At 42.3% G+C, this 21,552-nt stretch overlaps 1 protein-coding gene across 1 annotated transcript in view; it reads right to left on the bottom strand.

The window, feature by feature from the left end:
* tbk1 (TANK-binding kinase 1) overlaps positions 1 to 21,552 on the bottom strand; it is a 56,538-nt gene that overhangs the window by 3,562 nt on the left and 31,424 nt on the right. The window contains exons 12-19 of the mRNA XM_059977585.1: positions 20,428 to 20,529; positions 18,194 to 18,272; positions 15,768 to 15,889; positions 15,147 to 15,223; positions 13,357 to 13,396; positions 8,298 to 8,399; positions 6,792 to 6,888; positions 4,947 to 5,056 (exon numbers count right to left, since the gene is read on the bottom strand). Coding sequence (XP_059833568.1) covers positions 4,947 to 5,056; positions 6,792 to 6,888; positions 8,298 to 8,399; positions 13,357 to 13,396; positions 15,147 to 15,223; positions 15,768 to 15,889; positions 18,194 to 18,272; positions 20,428 to 20,529 — 729 coding nt within the window. The remainder of the gene's footprint in view (positions 1 to 4,946; positions 5,057 to 6,791; positions 6,889 to 8,297; positions 8,400 to 13,356; positions 13,397 to 15,146; positions 15,224 to 15,767; positions 15,890 to 18,193; positions 18,273 to 20,427; positions 20,530 to 21,552) is intronic.

Raw genomic sequence — 21,552 nt, 5'->3', positions numbered from 1 at the left:
AGACTATGCTACAGAAAAACAAAACACTCAAAACATACTACAAAAATTACTGGAAATCGAAAGCAACACACACAAGATGCTGAAAGAACTCAGCAGATCTGGCAGCAACTATGGAAAGGAATAAACAGTTGACATTTTGGGCTGAGACCCTTCTTTAAGACACATCCTGAAGGAGGATCTCAGCTTGAAACTTCAACTCTTCATTCCTTTCCATAGATGCTGTCTGACATACTGAGTTCCTCCAGCATTTTGCGTGTGCTACTCTAGAAATTCTCAGTAGGGTAGCAGCATCTGTGGAGAGAGTGTGTGTGTTGCAAAGCTTTAGGATGAACAAGATTGTTTATATCAATTCTATTTAAGATTTACTGTGATCAGAACAGTCTTTTTGATATTAAAATTCAGAAGTAATTTCTTTAAGCCTGGCCATAATATACTGACACTATAAATAATTTTATGTAAACATACATTCAGCATCAAAACCCACAGCCGAGACCCTTTATAAAGCATTTACCTCTGGTCAAAATGATGTACTCTAAGTTGACTTTTACATATCTAAGAGGAAATTCTGTGGGATTGGTGTCCTTTTTAACAGTCAGGGCATTATAGCACAGACATAGGCCCTTTGGCCCATTTAGTCTGTGCCAACCTGGTCTTCTGCCTAGTCCAGAGGTCGGCAACCCGCGGCTCCGGAGCCGCATGCGACTCTTTCATCTCTGTGATGCGGCTCCCTGTGGTTTGTTAGTTTTTGAAATGTAATTCGAAATTTGAAGATTATGGTGATCTTGTACAATCTAAAAACTTTGTGGAGACCCCATTTCCTGGCACATCCGAACCGGCTCACAATTAGCCACCATTCTGGCTAAAGGAGATAGCCTACGGGGGTTTGTGAGTACGTGTCTTTTGGAGCATCCGCGCCCACGGGGACGGGTTGAGGGAGGCTTTAAAGCAAGGCTGTTTAGTTCAAATAAAGCTACCTTTGACTGCAGTGTCTTTATTTTAGCGCTGCGTGTAGCACACCGCTACAACGTGTTTTTTATCGCTATTAATATACATCGCCACTGCCAATGCCTGACACCCCTGCCAGTGCGCGCTTTCTTTCAATTCTTCGATCCAAGGTAGGCTAACTATGGAGTAACCTTCAACCCAACGTCTTTTTTTCGGAGTTCAAAATGTTTTTGTTGCATGCAGAAATGTAATTTCGTTTTCTCTGCAGGAGTTCATCAATTTCATAAATGCAACACATTATAGTTTGTTTATACATAGCATAAAGGCAAAAAAAAACCATTGTGTGCAGTGTTATTTCATTTTAAATGTCAAACGGGTTTTGTGGCTCCCAGTGTTTTCTTTTCTGTGGGAAATGGGTCCATATTGGCTCTTTCAGTGGTAAACATTGCCGACCCCTGGCCTAGTCCCATCTACTTGCACCTAGACCTTCATACCTTTCTCATCCACATGCCCATTCATTCCACTCTCAAATGTTACCATTGAACCTGCACCTACCACCACTCCTCGTTCCACATTCACACTACACTTTGAAGAAGTTCCCCTTCAGATTCCCCTTAAATATTTCACACAAATTTTGCATTGCGTATAGGAGTTGGGATGTAATGTTAAAATTGTACAAGGCATTGGTAAGGACAAATTTGGAGTATTGTGTACAATTCTGGTCACCAAATTATAGGAAAGATATCAACAAAATAGAGAGAGTACAGAGAAGATTTACTAGAAAGTTAACTGGGTTTCAGCACCTAAGTTAGAGAAAGGTTGAACAAGTTAGGTCTTTATTCTTTGGAGCATAGAAGGTTGAGGGGGGACTTGAGAGAGGTATTTAAAATTATGAGGGGGATAGATAGCGTTGACAAGGATAGGCTTTTTCCATTGAGGGTAGGGGAGATTCAAACAAGAGGACATGATTTGAGAGTTGGGGGCAAAAGTTTAAGGGTAACACGAGGGGGAATTTCTTTACTCAGAGGGTGGTAGCTATGTGGAATGAGCTTCCAGTAGAAGTGGTAGAAGCAGGTTCGGTATTGTCATATTTAAAGTAAAATTGGATAGGTATATGGACAGGAAAGGAATGGAGGGTTATGGGCTGAGTGCGGACCAGTGGGACTAGGTGAGTGTAAGCGTCAGCACGGACTAGAAGGGCCGAGATGGCCTGTTTCCTTGCTGTAATTGTTATATGGTTATAAAACCCATGACCTCTTTTGCAACACACACAAAATGCTGCAGGAACTCAGTAAGTCAGGCAGCATCTATGGTGATGAATAAAGGCTTTTGCTGAGTTCCTCCAGCATTTTGTGTGTGTTACTGTGGATATGCAGTGTCCGTAGACTTCTTCGTCTCTATGACCTCTAGTTCCAGTCTCACACAACCTGAGGGTAAAATGCCCACATGCATTCACCACCTCTATACCCTTCATAAAATTTGTATACCTTTGTAAAAGATCTCCCCTTATTCTCCTGCTCTCCAAGGAATAAAATCCTAATCTACTCAATCTTTCTCTATAACTCAGATCCTCCAGTCCAGGCAACATCCTTACAAATTTTCTCTGTATTCTTTCAAGCTTATTAATATCCTTCCTTTAGGTAAATAACCAGAACTACACATGATTCTTCAAATTAGTCCTCACCAATGTCTTATACAACTTCAACATAATCTCCTGACTCCTGCACTCAATACAGTGGATTCCTGATAATTGGGACATCTTTTGAAGAACTAATTGAGAAAGTAGCTGGAATTTCCTTCATTTATTTAGTACTCTATGTCTCTTAATTTGGACGGGAGACTGTTGCCAGTTTCTAACTTGTACACGTGTACTTGTGTAGCCGTCAAAAGGCAAGTCAGAGCAACCAGCTAAGAAGTTGGCCATGAAGATTTTAGAGCAACAGTTGCTTATCTTGATGGGAACGTAGGCAGCACATTAAATTCAAGGAAACTCAGTGAGAAAGGTAGTGCCGATGCTGTAAGCACAAAAACATAGAAATCTACCAAACTCCCAACTTGCTTCAAAGATTTTGTGCAGATGATATCTACAAAGCCAACTGAACAGGCTTTTATTATTCTGCCATATCAAATGGTTCCTTTGGCTACAAACACACAACACAATCAGGCTGAAAGAAAGCAATGGATTGCATAATGGATCAATTATCTGCTCTGGGTGTCTGCGCTGATTTTGTATTCGACAATGAGGTCTTAAGGGGAGCAGTTCCACTCTCTTGATCTTGGGAGTCTGGGTCCCATAATATGAACACCCATCACAAATCTGCGATCTTCCTTGGCTGCAGTGGATGACCTTGACTATTTCTGTACCTTGTCATGCTCTTTGCTCTCCATGAAACATTGCAGAACTGCATTCCTGGCCGTGGTTCATTTACAGTCAATTAAAACAACACCTCAGTGTACTCCGGATGAATTCCTCCATCAGTTTTGTAGTACTGTAGCACTATTGCTCCTGCTCTAATTTTTTTTCTATTTCATTTAAATACATAATCAGTTACTCAGTTAAACTGTAATTTGTCTTTATTTTTAATATACTCTTAACTACTTCCATGAAACTTCTGCTAATTGAGACACCCACTTAATTGGGCCTCAGTGTACTGGTCCCGATGAGTCCCAATTAACCAGGATCCACTGTACTTTGACTTATTAAGGCCAATGCACCAAAAACTCATTTTGCAACACTCTCTACCTGTGATGCCACTTTCCAGGAATTATGGATCTGTATTCCCAGATCGGATGTTCCACCACACTCCTCAGAGCGCTACCATTTACTGTCCAAGTCCTGCTTTTGTTTGTCCTCCCAAAGAGCAACATCTCACTCACAGTTATTGGCATTACACTCCACCGGCCATTTTTCAGCCCATCTTCCAAGCTGATCAGGATCACATTGTAAGCTTTGGTAGCCTTCCTTGCTGTCTATAATGCCCCCAGATTTAGAGTTATAAAGTGATAGAAGACAACAGCACAGCAACAGGCCCTTCGACCCATCTAGTCCATGCTGAACCTTTTAAACTGCTTAGTCTCATCAACCTGCACCTGGACCGTAGCTCTGCCTATCCTTCCCATCCATGTACCTATACAAACTTCTCTTAAATGTTCAAAATCAAAATCTCATCCACCTCTTCCACTGGCAGCTCGTTCCACACTTTCACCACTCTCTGAAGTTTCCCCTCATGTTCTCCTTAAACTTTTCACCTTTCACCCATAATCCATGACCTCCAGTTCTAGTCTCACCCAACCTCAGCGGAAAAACCCTGCTTGCACTTACCCTTCATAATTTTGTATACCTCTTATCAAATCTCCCCTCAACCTTCTATGTTCCAGAGAAAAAAGTTTTAATCTTTCCTTGCAACTCAGGTCACCCAATCCCAGCAACATCCTTGTAAACTCCTTCAACCGTATTTACATCTTTCCTGTATTATGTTTTCCATTTTCTACCCCTTCTACTCCATACAATCCTTTGGAGGCCATTGCTTTTGGTAATTTGATGGAAAGTTTAAACATTGGCAACAGGACGGGCTGTGCTGTTATCCCTCAGACAGCTCAACTTGACAGGCTGTGCTGCCAGGTGTCACAGTATTCTGCATGCCCAGATCTCCATCTCACAGATCCAACGCTGTCCTTCCCCTTCTCCTCTGTTCTGATCTAATTCCATCCCCAGACAGACAAACCCTGCAATTAAACTCTCGCCACATTCTCTCACCATATTTGCATCAGCTTCTCTGTCTCCACCCCAGCACAGACATAACCTTTGTTCGTGTTGCTGCCTTCTTTGCATTATAAAACAAGTTATTTTCAAGCTTTGACATGTTCCAATTGACCTGAAACACTGACTGTCCATAGCTTCCTCCTGACCCAGTGAGTATTTCCAAAATGCTGAGAATTAATTCCATTTGCACCATCTGCAGTTGTCTGCTTGAATGCATTCCACTTTGAGGAGTACTTACCCGATGGTCATTTCCATCAGTGTGCTCTGGCTGGGGTTGAAGTGTGATACTGGTGCTTTCCAGTCACTGGACATCGCCATGACAGACTTCTGAGGCAGCAGCTCCTGCAGCTGGAGAGGAGAGGGGCATTACATTGGCAGAGGGGGAATGGGGAGGCAGAATGGGTGGAGGGTGCAGGGAAAACGAAGAGACATGGGGAAGACAGAATGAAAAAGAACCCTAGTAATAATTGAACACAATTACTTTTATATAACTCATTCTTATAAGCCACAGAACTGTGGATAACATGAATTAGAACTGGGCACTGAACTGTGGATGGTTACAATTTTTGGACCAAAGTCCCCAGGGGTCGAGAGAGCATCACTAAGGTCATTGATAGGTTATCAGGAGTTAAGGAATGATGGTACTAGTGAGCAGGGATGGAAAGCAGCCAGGGTTATCCATTCTGATCGATGATCAGGCACAATCTTGGTGGTTTCATTGTAAACTCTATCTACCGCCTTCACCCTGACACTCCAATAGCTTCCCTCCAGTTCACCAATTAAAATGCCAACAGACCCCTTTGTTTTCATGACTTGGCAAACTTCTTTTTGACCATTGGCAGTATTTATTAGCAGTTTATTTATTTCATTTAGAGATACAGTGCACAACAGGCCCTTCCGGCCCAACAAGCCACACCGCCCAGCAGCTCACTGATCTAACCCTAGCCTAATCACAAGACAACTTAAAATCACCAATTCACCTAACAGCCAGTACGTCTTTGGACTGTGGGAGGACGGTGGAGCTCCCAAAGAAAACCCAACGTGTAGCTTCATGTGAAAATACACCTTTTCTTACAGATGACACTGGAATTGAACTCTGAACTCCGATGCTCTGAGCTGTAATGGCTTCACACAAGCGGCTGAGCCACCATGTTGGACGGAACTGTTCAAGGAACCTGAGGGGCAACTTTTTCACACAGAGGATGCTGTGTGTAAGGAACGAGCTGCCAGAGGAATTGTAGAAGGAGGTACAATTACAATCCACAACCGCATAAGTACGTGTATTGCGAAGGCTTAGAGGGTTAAAGGTCAAATGTAAGCAAATGGGACTAGATCGTCTCTGCTGCTTCTGTTGTTTTAACCAGTGGGTTATCTTTGGCAGACATCTCCATATCTGCTGCAGAGAGATGGAGTTAATGCTTCAAGTAAGCAGTAACCTCCCTCAGAACTTGGTATATATGGCCAAGTGGGAAAACATGAAAGCCAATCTGAGTATCTGTTTGAAGAACTGTAGTGGAAATGGGAAAAGTACAGGAGCCTGAAGACACATTTTAGGAACAGCTTCCTCCGTCTGCCATCAGACTTCTGAACTCTCCATGAACACCACCTCACTATTTCAGCTTCTTTTTAGTCTACTTACTTAATTTTTAAAAATATATTTATTATAGTCTGTTTATGTATTGCACTGTAGTGCTGTCACAAAACAACACACTTCACAACAGAAGGTCAGTGATAATAAACCTGATTATGAGATTAAGGTTTCCATTTCGGTCAGTGTAGATGAGGAGGCCCAAAGGACCCGTTTCCCGGCTCTATGACTTTGACTCTGATAACTGAAAGCACATTGCATAGGTAACCCAGGTGATTTCTCACTCAGCTGCTCGTAGCAGAGTGCTAGAGGTTAATCATCGCCTCCTGAGGATCAACCTCACACACACAACTGGCTCCCTAACACCTTCAACAGTAGCTCGGGGTACCTCTCAATGCAACTCAAAAAGGCATCCTCACCAACCTTAGAGACATTCAAACCCACAACAAATTTTCAAGGTTGTTGGCCACCTTTCCCAAGACTAAGCCGAGGTACCTTTTTGATGTGCTCTTGATAGGTGAACACTTCTTGCTCGATGTTTACAAACTGGTTAGTGACGTTCAGCATCTGCTTTCTCAGAAAATGCATCTTCCTGGAGGAAACAGAACATTTTATACTCAATTCACATTACCTGGGCACAGAACTACAACAACAATGCCGCTGGGTTAGATTCTGCAAGTGCTGGAAATCTGGAGCAAAATGATGGAGGAATTCAGCAGATCTGGCAGCATCTATGGAGAGGAATAAACAGTCGACATTTTGGGCTGAAAATGAAAGGGTGAAAAAGGCAGATTAAGAAGTGGAGGGAGTGGGAGGAGTACAAGCTGGCAGGTGATAGGTGAGACCAAGTGAGGGCAAAGATAAACTGGGGTGGGGGAGGGGTGATATGAAAAGCTGGGAGGTGATAAGTAGAAGAGGTAAAGTGCTGCAGAAGGAAGAATCAAATAGGATAGGGCAGTGGACAGGAAGGAGAAGGGGACTGAGGAAAAGGATGGACAGCTGAGAAGATAAAGGGCAAGAGTGAATCCAGAATGGGGAATGGAAAAATGGGGGAGGGGGGAGCAATTAACAAGTTAGAGAAATCGATGTGGATACCACCAGCTTGGGGTTACCCAGTTGGAATATGAGACGTTGCTCCTCTATCCTGAGTGCAGTAGAGGAGGCCATGGACTGACATGTGGGAATGGGAAGTCGAACTGAAACGGGTGATGATCAGGAAGCCAGGCAGTGTGGCATTCTGTCAATTTAACAGTGGGTCAGTATAGCTGAAGTGCACAGATAAACTGCTCGACTACGATTGTGGTTCAGCATTAAAAACTTCGTGTCCGGACAATGCAACCTCTGCACTTTTCCTCAACTTAGGACTGGGCGAGATAAGAGAGGAACAACCAGCATTCTTTTACCTTTCTCTTGTGGGTCCTAATTTAATGTGATTTTTGCCTCTGTCGAGGGAGGTGCACAACAGGGAGGTCAGGGTTACAGGAGGTAGAAAGAAGAACGTAATTATGATCTCCAACCATCAGAACAAGGATAGGTACAATGAACCAGTTGTAGCTGTTATGTACATGACCCTGTTGCTTGACGTACTGTCAAGTGGAAATGACTAATGTCAGGGGGTATAATTTTAAGGTGATTAGAGGAAAGCATAGGGGGTATTAAAGGTAGGTCGTTTTTACACAGGTTGTTTGTGCGTGGAACACCCTGCCAGGGGTGGTGGTAAAGGCAGATACATTAGGGGCATTGGAGAAACTCTTAAATAGACAGATGAATGATAGGAAAATGGAGGGCTATGTAGGAGGGAAGGGTTATATTGATCTTAAGAAGGACAGCACAACATTGTGGGCTGAAGGGCCTGTACTGTGTTGTTTTATGTGCTGTCAGGAGTCAGAGTAAACTGAGGGTGAAACTTCACCAATGAGCTCAGAATTACAAATCGAATCAATGTAAAAGTGAATAAAAAGTCCAACTGCATTATAAACTATGAAATAACAAGTAGCTTACTTCATCCAGTCGTCCGCTTTGTCAAGAAGCGTTTGGTATTTTGCAAAACATTCATCTTTGAACAAGGACATGGCTTTAACAACGTGACGCCACATTTTCTGCCTGAAAGGAGAAACCACCACATTTACATTCAAAGTTCAAAGTAAATTTATTATCAAAGTGAGCACTTGTCACCATATACTACCCTGAAATTCATTTTCTTCCAAGCATTTACAGGGGGAAAAAAAATAGAATCTACAAAAAATATGCATAAACAAAACTGACAAATACCAATGTACAAAACATACAATGTGCAAATAATAAAAAAAAAGAGAAAATCAGTTGTAAAGAGTCCTTGAGAGTGTCTGTGTCCACGCTGGTTCGGGAGCCTGATGGTTGAAAGGTAATAATCATTCCTGAATCTGGTGTGTGGGACCTCCTTCCTGACAGCAGTGGTGAGAGAAGGGCACAGCCCAGATGGTGGGAGTCTTTGATGATGGATGCTGCTTTCTTGTTTCAGGAGTCCTAGTAAATGTATTTAATGGTGGGGTGGGCTTCGTCTGTGACGAACTGGGCTGTATCCACCACCACTTTCTGTAGCCTTTTCTGATCCTGAGCTTTGGTGTTTCCACACCTGGCTGTGATGCATCCAAAAAGGACACTCTCCACTGTGCATCTATAGAAGTTTGTCAAGTCTTTAGTGACATGCCAAATCTGTGCAAGTTCTCAGAAAGTAGAGGCACTGCTGCACCTTCTTAGTGATGACGCTTGCTGGTTCCAGGACAGATCCCCTGATACAATAACGCCAAGGAATTTAAAGCTACTGACCCTCTCCACCTCTGATCCTCCAATGAGGACTGGCCCATTGACCTCTGGCTCCTTCCTCCTGTAGACAATAATCAGTCTTTGGTTTTTGCTGAGTGAGAGATTGTTGTGGCACCACTCAACCAGATTTTTATCTCCCTCTTGCAATCTAGTCACAAGGTAATTTTAAGGAACAGATTGTTTAGAACACAGGTGGCCCTGTGTTGTACACGTTGAAATATGGTTCTCAGATCCTGGAAGGATGTATGACTGTGTGTGCACGTAAAAGGGGACAGAGGAGTGGATTGCATGATTTCAGTCACCACAGGATACTTTTCTGTAGCTAGTGTTTCTGAAACCGACAATCAGAACAGATTCTATTACCCAGTATCTCACCACAATACCGACTGGAGGGTATTTCTATCTCCCTCTGTAATGGTGATTTTTATTTACTGAGATATAGCATGGAACAGGCCCTTCTGGTCCCTAACTCTAGCTGAATCACGGGACAATTTACAATCACTACTTAACCTACCAACCGGTACATCTTTGGACTGGAGCACACGGAGAAACCTCTAACAATCACAGTAAGAACATACAAACTCTTTAGACAGCAGGGGGTGTGTTGCTGCTATTGTAAAGCATTGGACTAACCACTATGCTACTGTCTCATCCACTTTTGCATTCCCTCAATTGATAAAACGTACATTGAAAAGTTAAGTTAGAGGGCAAAAAGATTAGCATTTTTTTTTTCATTTTACGCCATAGAGTCCTAACACACAGAGTCACAGATCCTTCAAACCATCTAGAAACATAGAAAACCTACAGCACAATACAGGCCCTTTGGCCCACAAAGTTGAGCCGAACGTGTCCCTACCTTAGAAATTACTAGGGTTACCCATAGCCTTCTGTTTTTCTAAGCTCCACACATCTATCCAAAAGTCTCTTAAAAGACCCTATCGTATCCACCTCCACCACCATTGCCAGCAGCCCATTCCACGCACTCACCACTCTCTAGTAAAAAAACTTACCCATGACATCTCCTCTGTACCTACTCCCCAGCACCTTAAACCTGTGCCCTCTTGTGCTAGCCATTTCAGCCCTGGGAAAAAACCTCTGACTATCCACATGATCAATGCCTCTCATCATCTTGTACAACTCTATCAAGTCACCCCTCATCCTCCGTTGTTCTGAGGAGAAAAAGCCGAGTTCACTCAACCTATTCTCATAAGGCATGCTCCCCAATCCAGGCAACATCCTTGTAAATCTCCTCTTCAATCTTTCTATGGCTTCCACATCCTTCCCGTAGTGAGGCAACCAGAACTGAGCACAGTACTCCAAGTGGGGTCTGACCAGGGTCCTATATAGCTGCAACATTACCCCTCGGCTCTTAAATTCAATCCCACGATTGATGAAAGCTAATACACCATTTGCCTTCTTAACCACAGAATCAACCTGCGAAGCAGCTTTGAGTGTCCTAGGGACTCAGACCCCGAGGTCCTTCTGATCCTCCACACTGCCAAGAGTCTTACCATTAATGCTATATTCTGCCATCATAGTTCACCTATCAAAATGAACCACTTCACACTCATCTGGGCTGAACTCCATCTGCCACTTCTCAGCCCAGTTTTGCATCCTATCAATGTCCCTCTGTAACCTCTGACAGCCCTCCACACTATCCACAACACCTCCAACTTTTGTGTCATCAGCAAACTTACTAAACCATCCCTCCACTTCCTCATCCTTGTCATTTATAAAAATCACAAAGAGTAAGGGTCCCAGAACAGATCCCTGAGGCACACCACTGGTGACCGACCTCCATGCAGAATATGACCCATCTACAACCACTCTTTGCCTTCTGTGGGCAAGCCAGTTCTGGATCCACAAAGCAATGTTCCCCTTGGATCCCATGCCTCCTTACTTTCTCAATAAGCCTTGCATGGGATACCTTATCAAATGCCTTGTTGAAATCCATATACACTACATCTACTACTCTTCCTTCATCAATATGTTTAGTCACATCAGTATCATCTAGTACAGGGGTGGGAAAACTTTTTGACTTGTGGGCCACAAAGGGTTCTAAAATTTGACAGGGGGGCCGGACCAGGAGCAGATGGACGGAGTGTTTTGGTAATACACCTCATAAGAGAAAATAAAATATCATGGGATATGTAGAAAACATGTGCTTTAATTTCAATTGAAAATGAACAAATGTGTTACAACAAAATATCTGTCTTTGAAGTCCCATGGTATTTAGCTATTTATTGAAATGACTTTTAAAACACTGAAAATTAAATGAATAAAATACAGCTTTTTTTAATAGTAACAGTTATTATTTTAAAGCACTGAAAATTCTGTTATCCTTCAAGATATTATCATCACTCTCCTACTGCCTGTCTTTATTTCAAAAACGGTAGGAGATGCAGGTCTACTTGTCCTGCTCCTTCTTATTCAATTGTCCCCTGTGCCAAAACTCAACAACGACCAGCACAAGGACAGAACAGTGAGAGCGCGCCAGTATGCGGAGCCCGTTATTTGATCTGGAGCGCATTTTTTATTTTGAGAACGTACGTGTACCTGCGCACTACTCATGTCCATCACTTAACAGAAATGACATGTAACATGTAAGGCTTATTGAAAAAAATATTTTCAAATGCATTTTTTACATAACACAATGAAGAAACTTATTTTTAATTTCAGTGGGAACAGTGTTGTTGGTCTCCCTTTTTAGCCAGCGCATCAAAGTCTGGATTTAGTTTTGTTGTGGCGATTCTCAGGATGGATCTGAGGTGTTGGTCAGTTAACTTGGATCTGTGGCTGGCTTTGTTGATGTTCATGACGCTGAACGCCTGTTCACACAAATAGGTCGAGCCGAACAAAGAGTAAAGCGCAAATGTGGAGTAATACGCTGCACCTCAACAAAGGTCAATGTGTAGCGGTGTGCTACATGCAGCGCTAAAATTACGACACGGAGTCGGTAACTGCAGTCGAAGAAAAAAAACTTTATTCGAAATCCCCAGCCTCACTTTTAAGCCTCCCTCAACCTGCCCCCCGTGGCGCAGAGGCTCCAAAGCTCTGTGCTCGCAAATCCCTGCAGGCTATCTCCCTTAGCCGGAACGCTGGCTAATTGTGAGCCGGTTCGGATGTGCCAGGAAATGGGTCGCCACAAATGTATATAGAGTGCGTCATCTATTGGGAAAACGCCAGAATTGCGGGGAAAAAACGTTAACAAGGTTTATTAATATAATTTCATCAAGTTCTGCGGGCCGGATTAAAAAGCTTAACGGGCCGCATATGGCCCCCGGGCCGTAGTTTGCCCATGCCTGATCTAGTACATGGTGTCTTTACAACAACCAATCACAGAGGCATTAGCAGATAAAAATCTGACACATGAGATACTTAGATCAAAGAGTCAGGTCTAAGGCAAATACTTGGAGGAAGGAATCACAGTGAGAGGAACTACACAGCTCCAGTTGGGGCTGTTGAAGGTAATGACAGAGCAACTAAATTCAAGGATGAAAGAGGGAAGAAATGGAAGCTGTCCAATTTCAGAGGGTTATGGGTTGAAAGAGATCAGCAATCTCCCACCCGGATACCCAAGGAGTTGTGGTGGGCGAGGAAAAGAGGGGTGTGAATACAGTAGTCGAAAGAATCAGAGACCTGGGTCATTGCTGACCTGAGGACCACAGGCAAGGACACAGTAGAGCAGAGGGCCACCTTTGCAAAATTCACCAACCGATGAATGATGTAAAAAAGCTTTTCTTTGCTGTTCTGAACACTGAAGGTGGAACTTTAAATTGCCTTTCCCCCTCTGCTCTCAGATTTCAGAATGGTCCTTGAACACTTCCTCTTTTGCAGCATTTCTTACTCATTCAAAGTCAATAATTTTTATAAACTGTGCTGCACCATCCGACTGCCACAAACACAACAAATTTCACAACATACGTCACTGATAATAAACCTGGTTCTGAAAAAGTGATGGAAACTGAGAAAGTTAAATATACTTGAGTCTGAAATACTGGCACAATAAAGATTGACGGAAGTTATATAAAAGCAAAGGAATTGCTTTATCCTGCCTATTTCTGTGGTTCAATACATATTATCAAGGGGTATCCTCTTGTAAATGTCACAACACTTGGAACAATCTTGAAAGAAAGAAATTTATCATGACAGGAAACTGTCATTTTAATGAAACTTCAGCATGTAAAATTATCAACCCTTAAATATCTACAGCATTAGCAACAGGAAACAAATTCGGCAAGTACTAAACACTTACTTATCAAATTTGTGAATCTGTTCTTCATTGTAAGGCAGTTCTGAAAGAGAAACAACACTCTGGGTATAATCCTTGTTTCGTAGATCGTAAGACAAAAGAGGTCCTTCAACCCATTAAGTCCATGCTAACCATAATGCCCACCCACTGGTCCCACATTACTGCATATGACCCATATCCCACTCACGCTTCTTAAATTATACTTAAAGATAAGAAATTCTGCAGATTCTGAAAACCCAGAGCAACACACACCAAATGCTGGAGAAACTTAGCATGTCTGGCAGCATCTATGGAAATGAATAAATAATTGACGTTTCAGGTAGAGTTCCTTCACCAGGACTGGAAAGGTAGAGGGAAGACACTGGATAAATAATACTTGTTGGATCGAGGTGTGAAATTATTACATCTCTTTGTGGTTCAACTTTCTGTTAGTTGTTTGTAGTTTTATATAATCACCTATACAGTTGGCCCTCCTTATCCATGGGTTCCGCAGGCGCAGATTCAACCCACTGCAGCTCAGGAAAACCCAGAAGTTCTCTCTCCAGCACTCGTTGTTTGAGCATTGTTCGCCTCACATCTTGTGTTGTGACTGTGAGGAAGGTGGTTAAGGCTAGTAAGGGATGGCTGGTTAGCTATGTGAAGCGCTACAGCCTCAAGAACTTAAAGATCACAGTAGAATCAGGATCGGCTGATGCTGAGGCAGCATCAGCGTTCCCAGAAGAGCTACGATGGTTGCACCTGTACTGAACATGTACACTCTTTTATTTTCTTGTCATCATTCCCTGAACAATACAGTATAACAACTATTTACATAGCATTTACATTGTATTAGGTATTATAAGTAACCTAGAGATGAGTTAAAGTATACGGGAGGATGTACATAGGTTATATGCAAATACTACACCATTTTATATAAGGGACTTGAGCATCCATGTTTTTTGGTATCTCTGGGGGGGGGGGGGGGGTCCCAGAACCAATCCCCAGCAGATAAGGAGGGCCAACTGTATACACGGTTGTTCAGTGAATCTTCCAGTAATTATGGTTCAGTTGCCCATGTATTTTTCTGGAAACTTCTTGGTTTCAGTGATGGTTGTCATATTACCTGAATATGGCTATCTGACTGGTTAACTGTTACCAATGGAATTTTCCGTTATCAGTAGTCTGGTATGAGAAGACCACAAAACATTTACTCTTTCCTTTCCTTTGTTTTCTCTTTCACTGATTCTTTTTTGTTTTTGTAACACCTCAAAATGATTGGAAGCAACAGTTTTATGCCTCATTCTTGACTTTCGAATAACTCTTGTATTGTAATAGCATCAAGATCCAACACACTATTGAATCTGCCTCAATCACTTTCTCCGACAGCACGGTCCATATTCTCACCACTCTGCATGAAAAAGTTACCCCCTCAGGTCCCTTTTGCCCCACTCACCCTAACTTTATGCTCCCTAGAATTGGACCACCCCAAATCCCGGGAAAAAGAAAGTTACCAACCACTTTAACTATGCCTCTAATATATTTTAAGGTCACTCCTCATTCTCTGGAGAATACCAAGGTATATGTAATTAACAAGAGAGATTCTGCAGATGCTGGAAATCTAGAGCAACACACACAAAATACTGGAAGAACTCAGCAAGTCAGGCAGCATCTATGGAGGGGAATGAACTGTCAATGTTTCAGGCTGAGACCCTTCTTCAGGTATATGTAAAACTAAATGCAATGAATAATTCTTAAGTAACAGGCGGACCACTCTTCCACCACCCTGCCACGGAGTATTTCATAATGCTTCTTACTGTGCATTGCTTTATCCTTTTTGAACTGAATATAGATTTCAGTTATCAAGTCCAGGAGAACCTGAAGTTTCTCAATGCTGGGAAGTAAAAAGAAAAATATCTGACATTAATGTAGTGATTTAACACAAAAGATTCTGCAAATACTGTTAATCCACAGCGACATACGCAAAATGCTGAGGGAACTCGGCACGTCAGGCAGCATCATTGGAGGGGAATGAACAGTCGGCGTTTCAGGCTGAGGCCCAACTTCAGGGCTGGAAAAGGAAGGGGGAAGAAGCCAGAGTAAGATGGAGAAAGGGGAAGCTGGCAGGTGATAAGTGAGGACAGATGGGTGGGGGGGGGGGGTGAATTAAGTGAGAAGCTGCGAGATGGCAGGTGGAAAAGGTAAAGGGCAGAAGGAGGAGTCTTCTCACTTCATCCCCCATCCACCCACCTTCCCCTTCTCCTGTCTTACTGGTAACCTGCCGTCCCCTCCCTCCACCTTCTTTTTATTAATTCTTTTCTCTTCCTTTCCAATATTGAAGAGTCCCAGTCGGAAATGTCAACTGTTCATTTCCCTCCATAGATGCTGCCTGATCTGCTGAGTAACTTTATTAAATATATTTGGAGAGTGAAGCTTACTTTTTGTCCTCTGGGTGTGTCCCCGTTTGATACGTCCAGTGATCTGATAGCTGACTACCAGGCAACAATGCACCTTCAATGTCCTTCAGACTGTGGTTAATGGAATCCAGGGAACCTGCCAACTGCACAACAATGTTTAATGGTCCAAGAGTAATGGAAGACCAATACATGGGAAATCAAAATGAAACGGGAGATTCTGCCTCTTGTGGTGGACAGAGCAAAGCTGTTCGCCAATCTGTGTCGGATCTCACCAATACAGAGGAGGCTGGATGAACTGAACCATATCTCTTTTTTGCCAATTCAAATAGCTCAAGTGATTTGTGGAGAGTGAAGGGAAGGAGTCTCAATAATTAACTGCAGCCTCGTTTAACCTTCCCCAAAAGACTAACTGATGCCTGCTTTTCATATTAGCTCAATATGCCTGAAGTTAATTTGTCCAAGCAATACTCTACATATTGGAACCATAAACAGAACTCTACACTAGTCACTCTCATAAATATGCAAACTTCAAAGTATGAAGCAGTTTTCTAAAGTGAGCTGCCTGGTAAATATTAAACCCAGGGTTAATATTAAACTTTTACACCTTCATTAAAGCAACAGCAGGCATGAAGCAACATCACATCCACATTGAGTATATCCATCGTGAAGGACCCTCACCACCCAAGGTCTTACCCTCTTCTAATTAAGAACCAACTTCATTCGGCATATACATTTACGTGTACAATGGACTCCAGTTAATTGGCCCATCTGTTAATTGGGGCAGCTGCTTATTTGGGACAACTTTTAAAGAACAAAATCTGATCAAGAAAATATCTGGGATTCCCTTTGTTTATTTGGGACATTATGATGCTTAATTGGGACAGGAGAACAGGAGAAGCTGAACAGCTTCTAACTACCTTCAGCTGTGTGCATTTGTGGGGCTGTTAGACACTACACCATGCTTAGAATGAGCAGTTTTTAAGTAACATCGGTGCATGTGATTGTGTTCTGTTATCTATTTGGGCCGGCTGACACAGATTCAAAAAGCAGTGATTTTTGATAATTTTGTTTTTTTTTATTTTGACTTTAAGAACACTTACCAAGGTGCCACGAAAAGATTTGACACTAGCTGAAAAAAATAACCCTACTGTACTAGATTAAAAGGCTGAGTGGTAACATCAGCTGAGTGGTGTTACAGTGACAGTGAAGATTTGGAGGATGCAATGGTCAAAATCATTGTATCACATCACCAAGGCAGGAAATATAAAGATGAGGTAAGTAATGAAGATGACACATCTGAACTTGAACTAGTGACGACACAGGATGCCAGGAAATATATGGGTAGATTATGACTTTACTTCATGCAGGAAGGTAATGAAGGTAGTCATTATCTACGTCGGGTGTCTGCACTGATTTTGTTAATTTACAGTCAATCAAAAGAACACGGCAGCATACACTGGCTGAATTCCTCCATCAATAACTATTAGGAACTAATGCAGTTTTATAGTACTGCAAAGGTATTGGTAGTGTTCTCATTTGTTCTGTATTTCATTTAAATACATAATTTGTTACTCAGATAAACGGTACTTGTCTTTTTTAACTATTTCCATGAAACTTCAGCTAATTGGGGCAGCCGCTTAATTGGTCCAAAATGTGCTGGTCCCGATGTGTCCCAATTAACCAGAATCTACTGTGTGTGGAATTTATTGCTGTGTGTTGGCATGACGTGCAACAAAAATACATTCAACAATGTTAGAGAATAAAGATTTATATTAAAATTAAAGTTAGAGGTTAAAGTATGGTCATTACTACCAATAGGAGGAGGTATAGGAGCCTGAAGACACACACTCAAAGTTTTGGGAACAGCACCTTCCCCTCCGTCTGAATGGTCCATGAATCCATGAACACAACCTCACAATTCCTCTTTAACACTAATTATTTACTTATTTATTGTAACTTTTAACTTTTTTAATGTCTTACACTGTACTGCTGCCACAAAACAATAAATCTCACAACATACATAGTGATAATGAACCTGATTCTGATTCTTTCATTCTCTGCTGATGAAAACTGACAGTACCTTCATTACAAACTGCTTGGTTCAAGACATTAGCATTTCAATGCCAATTAAATGAAGGCTTTGCCACAGATCACCACATACCAGTTAAAGAATAGGGAAGCTTTAAAAATAGCCTAGAGGCTTATACTAAAACAAAATTCTCATCAAATATCTTTGGAAGCCAATGGAACGTTTATTTGGATTATTCTGGCCTTTACTAGTTATAGAGTCACAACGCACTACAGCAGAGAAACAGGCCCTTTGGCCCATCTATTCCATACCAAACTGTTATTCTGCCAAGTCCCATCAACCTGCACCTGGACCATAGTAACTCCACATCCCTCCCATCCATCCTACACAAGCAGAATCATGAACACTGATTACTTACACGGAGAAGCTTCTTGTGAATTTCGGGAATTTCATTCAGTTCTGATGGCAGTATGGACGTCTGCAGCAAACTGTTGTACCTATCCAATGGAGACAATGCAGCAACAACCATGAGCCCAGGACCAATATATTTTGTCATTATACATCCCAACTATCCCGTTTGGAAAATAAATTAGACAATTTCAATAAAACATATTCTATTGCCTACTAAGGGGATTATTAAATGTCTTAAGTTCAAAGCTTGGGACTCCATGAAGTTTTCTGTTTGTTCTTGCAATTATTACAGGTAATTAATTACACAGTGGCTACTGGACAAAAATCCAGAGATACCAGTCCAAATCCCAACACTCAGCTAGAAATTAAATTTTATTAATTAGATCTGAAGGAAATAAAAACAACTCCTCCTCCTCCAATCTACTGCCATGATTAGGCCAAACTCAGGTTTGGAGGAGCAACACCTCATATACCGTCTGGGTCACCTCCAGCCCCTTGGTACGAACATCGAATTCTCCAACTTCCGGTAATTCCCTTCCCCATCACACTTTCACTCTGCTTCCTCTTCCAGCTGCCTATCACCTCCCTCATGGTTCTGTCTTCTACTACCCATAGTGCTTTCTCCTTACATTCCTTCTTCACCTCTCCTGCCTATCCCCTCCCTGCTTCCCCTCCCCCACCCCTTGATCTCTCCTCTGATTGGTTTTTCACCTGCACCTTCCCCCTCCTCCCACCTTCTTTATAAGGCCCCTGCCTCCTTCTCCTTCAGTCCTAACAAAGGGTCTCAGCCCAAAATGCTGACAGCTCGTTTCCACGGATGCTGCCCGACCTGCTGAGTTCCTCCAGCTTGTTTGTACATTTCACTGCATTGTTTCCATGTACATGTGACAAATAAAATGTGAAAATAGGGACACCTCCCTCTCCCTTGCCAGGGAGAGAGAGAACCTTTGGTTTGTTGAATTTCGGATGAAATGTGAAGCTTTTGGGGTAACTTTGGTCTGTGTCTTTGCTACTGCTTAGCACACGCTTGGTCTCGGTGATGGTACCGATGCGCATTTTCTTTTTGCTGGAGGGGGGGGGAGGGAGTTTGTTGATCACTGCCGCTTACGCGCAGGAGGGGGGAGCTGGGGGGAGACTTTGGGGTTCTCACGTTTAACCATTGTTCATTCTTTGGGGCACTTCTCTGTTTTTGTGGATGCTCGCAAAGAAAAAGAATTTCAAGATGTATATTGTATACATTTCTCTGACATTAAATTTGACCTTTGAAACTAATCTTTACTCTTAACAAAATTTAGTTTGTTTGCAAAAGTTGCCTATAACAGCAGTTAGAGTATAAAGGAAATAATATAGTAAGTAATTTTAATACTTTGTCAACGTTCCAATTTCTCCTGCAACCACAGGTCGTGTGTTTTCAATCCCCACTGTGCCTTCTGCAACTCCTTAATATCCCCATCCATAACGCCTACTCATTTCTGATGAAACATCATGCACTGACATTTTCATTGTTTTTCCTCTGCACAGTCACTGCATCATCCAAGTATTTTCTTTCTCACATCTACTGCATGTCATACTCATTAAAGACAAATGAATCATTCAACATTTAAAAAAAAAACATATATACTTCACCACTTTACTCAGTAGCTCTTGTACCTAATAAGTTGGTCACTGAGTGTTTGTTTGGAGTCCATCCACTTCAAGGTCCATGTTGTACATTCAGAGCTCTTCTGCACGCCACTGTTGTAACGTGTGGTTATTTGACTTACTGTCACTTGAACCATTCCCCTCTGACCTCTTTCATTAACAAAGCATTTTTGCCCACAGAGCTGCTGCTCACTGGATTTCTTTTTGTTTTTGCACCATTCTCTGCAAACTCTGAAGACGTGTGTGAAAACCACATCAGCAGTTTCTGAAATACTAAAACCACCCCATCTAGTACCAACAATCATTCCATAATTAAAGTCACAGGTCACATTCTTCCCCATCCTGATGTTTGTTCTGAACAATTTAACCTCTTGACCATGTCTGCATGCTTTTATACATTGAGTTGCTGTTACATGATTGGCTGATTAGATATTTACATTAAGTGGCCACTAAGTATATCTTGTGAAGACAGGAAGCAGCAATGATGAAGACCTATTCTCATCTCTGATGCCTCCTTTTACAAGTCTCTTCTGCTAGCTTAGAGCAAAATCTTTGTCAAATCAATAAATATTTAGCTGTGACAACAAGACCAACACTTACACATTCCTGGCTCTTTCCACAGTGGTGATGCAGTAATTGAGCTTCAGAATTACTTCAGTCTTCTTGTGTAAAGTCTCACGAAAATTGTCCATGATGATCCGACTAAGAGAGAGAGGGAGAAACTACAAATTACATTTCAAGTCCACTGGGAGAAAACTGTACGTTTTGGCATGAAGTGCACAGGTACTTGATATGGGTAGGACAGGAGAGTTCAAAAAGTTCAAAGTAACCTCCTAACCGATACATCGGGGAGGAAACTGGAGCACCTGGAGAAAACCCACATATTCCGTTGGGAGGAATTTCAAACTCCTTACAGAGGATGCCAGGATTAAACTCTGAACTTTGACACCCTGAGCTGTAATAATGCCATTCTAACCGCTACACCACTGTTTTTGCAGGCATTCACAGTTGAAGAAAGAAATATACTGAGTGGATCTGCAGGACCTGGGTCAAATCTTCAAGTTTGTTTGATACTTTTGCAATTTTCATCAATACGTTAACCTGTCAGGTAATTTGGGAGATAGAACTGAAGCTCTAACGACACCACAGAGGCACAAGAGACTGCTGGAATCTGGAGAAACAAACACCTGCTGGAAGTTGAACAGATTCTACGTGAGGAAAGGAATTATCGACACTTTGGGAAGAAACCCTGCACGTTTTCAACCCCAAACATCAAAATTTCTTTTCCTTCCCCACAGATGCTGTCCACCTGCTGAGTTCCTCCAGCAGACCGTCGATCTAATGACAAATTCAGGTTCAACACTAAATGCTAGCCTCAGAGGTAAAACAATATTTCACAGCATTTTCTTTGTCCGTGTGGAATTGATGGCAGAGAACATGGAGGTAATTTGACAGACTGAGGTGATCACCAGACTTAATGTTACTCAGCTTCCAGTCAAGGTGGGGTTGAGCTGCAGTCTCCATTGAGATCACGACTCAGATTCGTGAGGATGATTTTGAGGACACAGAGGGGAATTAGGGGTCAGGTCAGCATTTAGGGACAGGGATGCGGGGGAGTCAAGGACTGCTCTGTTCTCAAAGGCCAGCAACAATGAGGGCAAAGGACATCTGTGAGTGGATGTCAGGTTGGCAAACTCTGTGAACAAGAGCTGCTGCCCCCACCCC

Source organism: Hypanus sabinus, chromosome 8, assembly GCF_030144855.1.
Source record: "Hypanus sabinus isolate sHypSab1 chromosome 8, sHypSab1.hap1, whole genome shotgun sequence".
Lineage (NCBI taxonomy): Eukaryota > Metazoa > Chordata > Chondrichthyes > Myliobatiformes > Dasyatidae > Hypanus > Hypanus sabinus.
The sequence above is the reverse complement of the archived record's forward strand: the minus strand, read 5'-3'. Positions and strand labels throughout refer to the sequence as shown.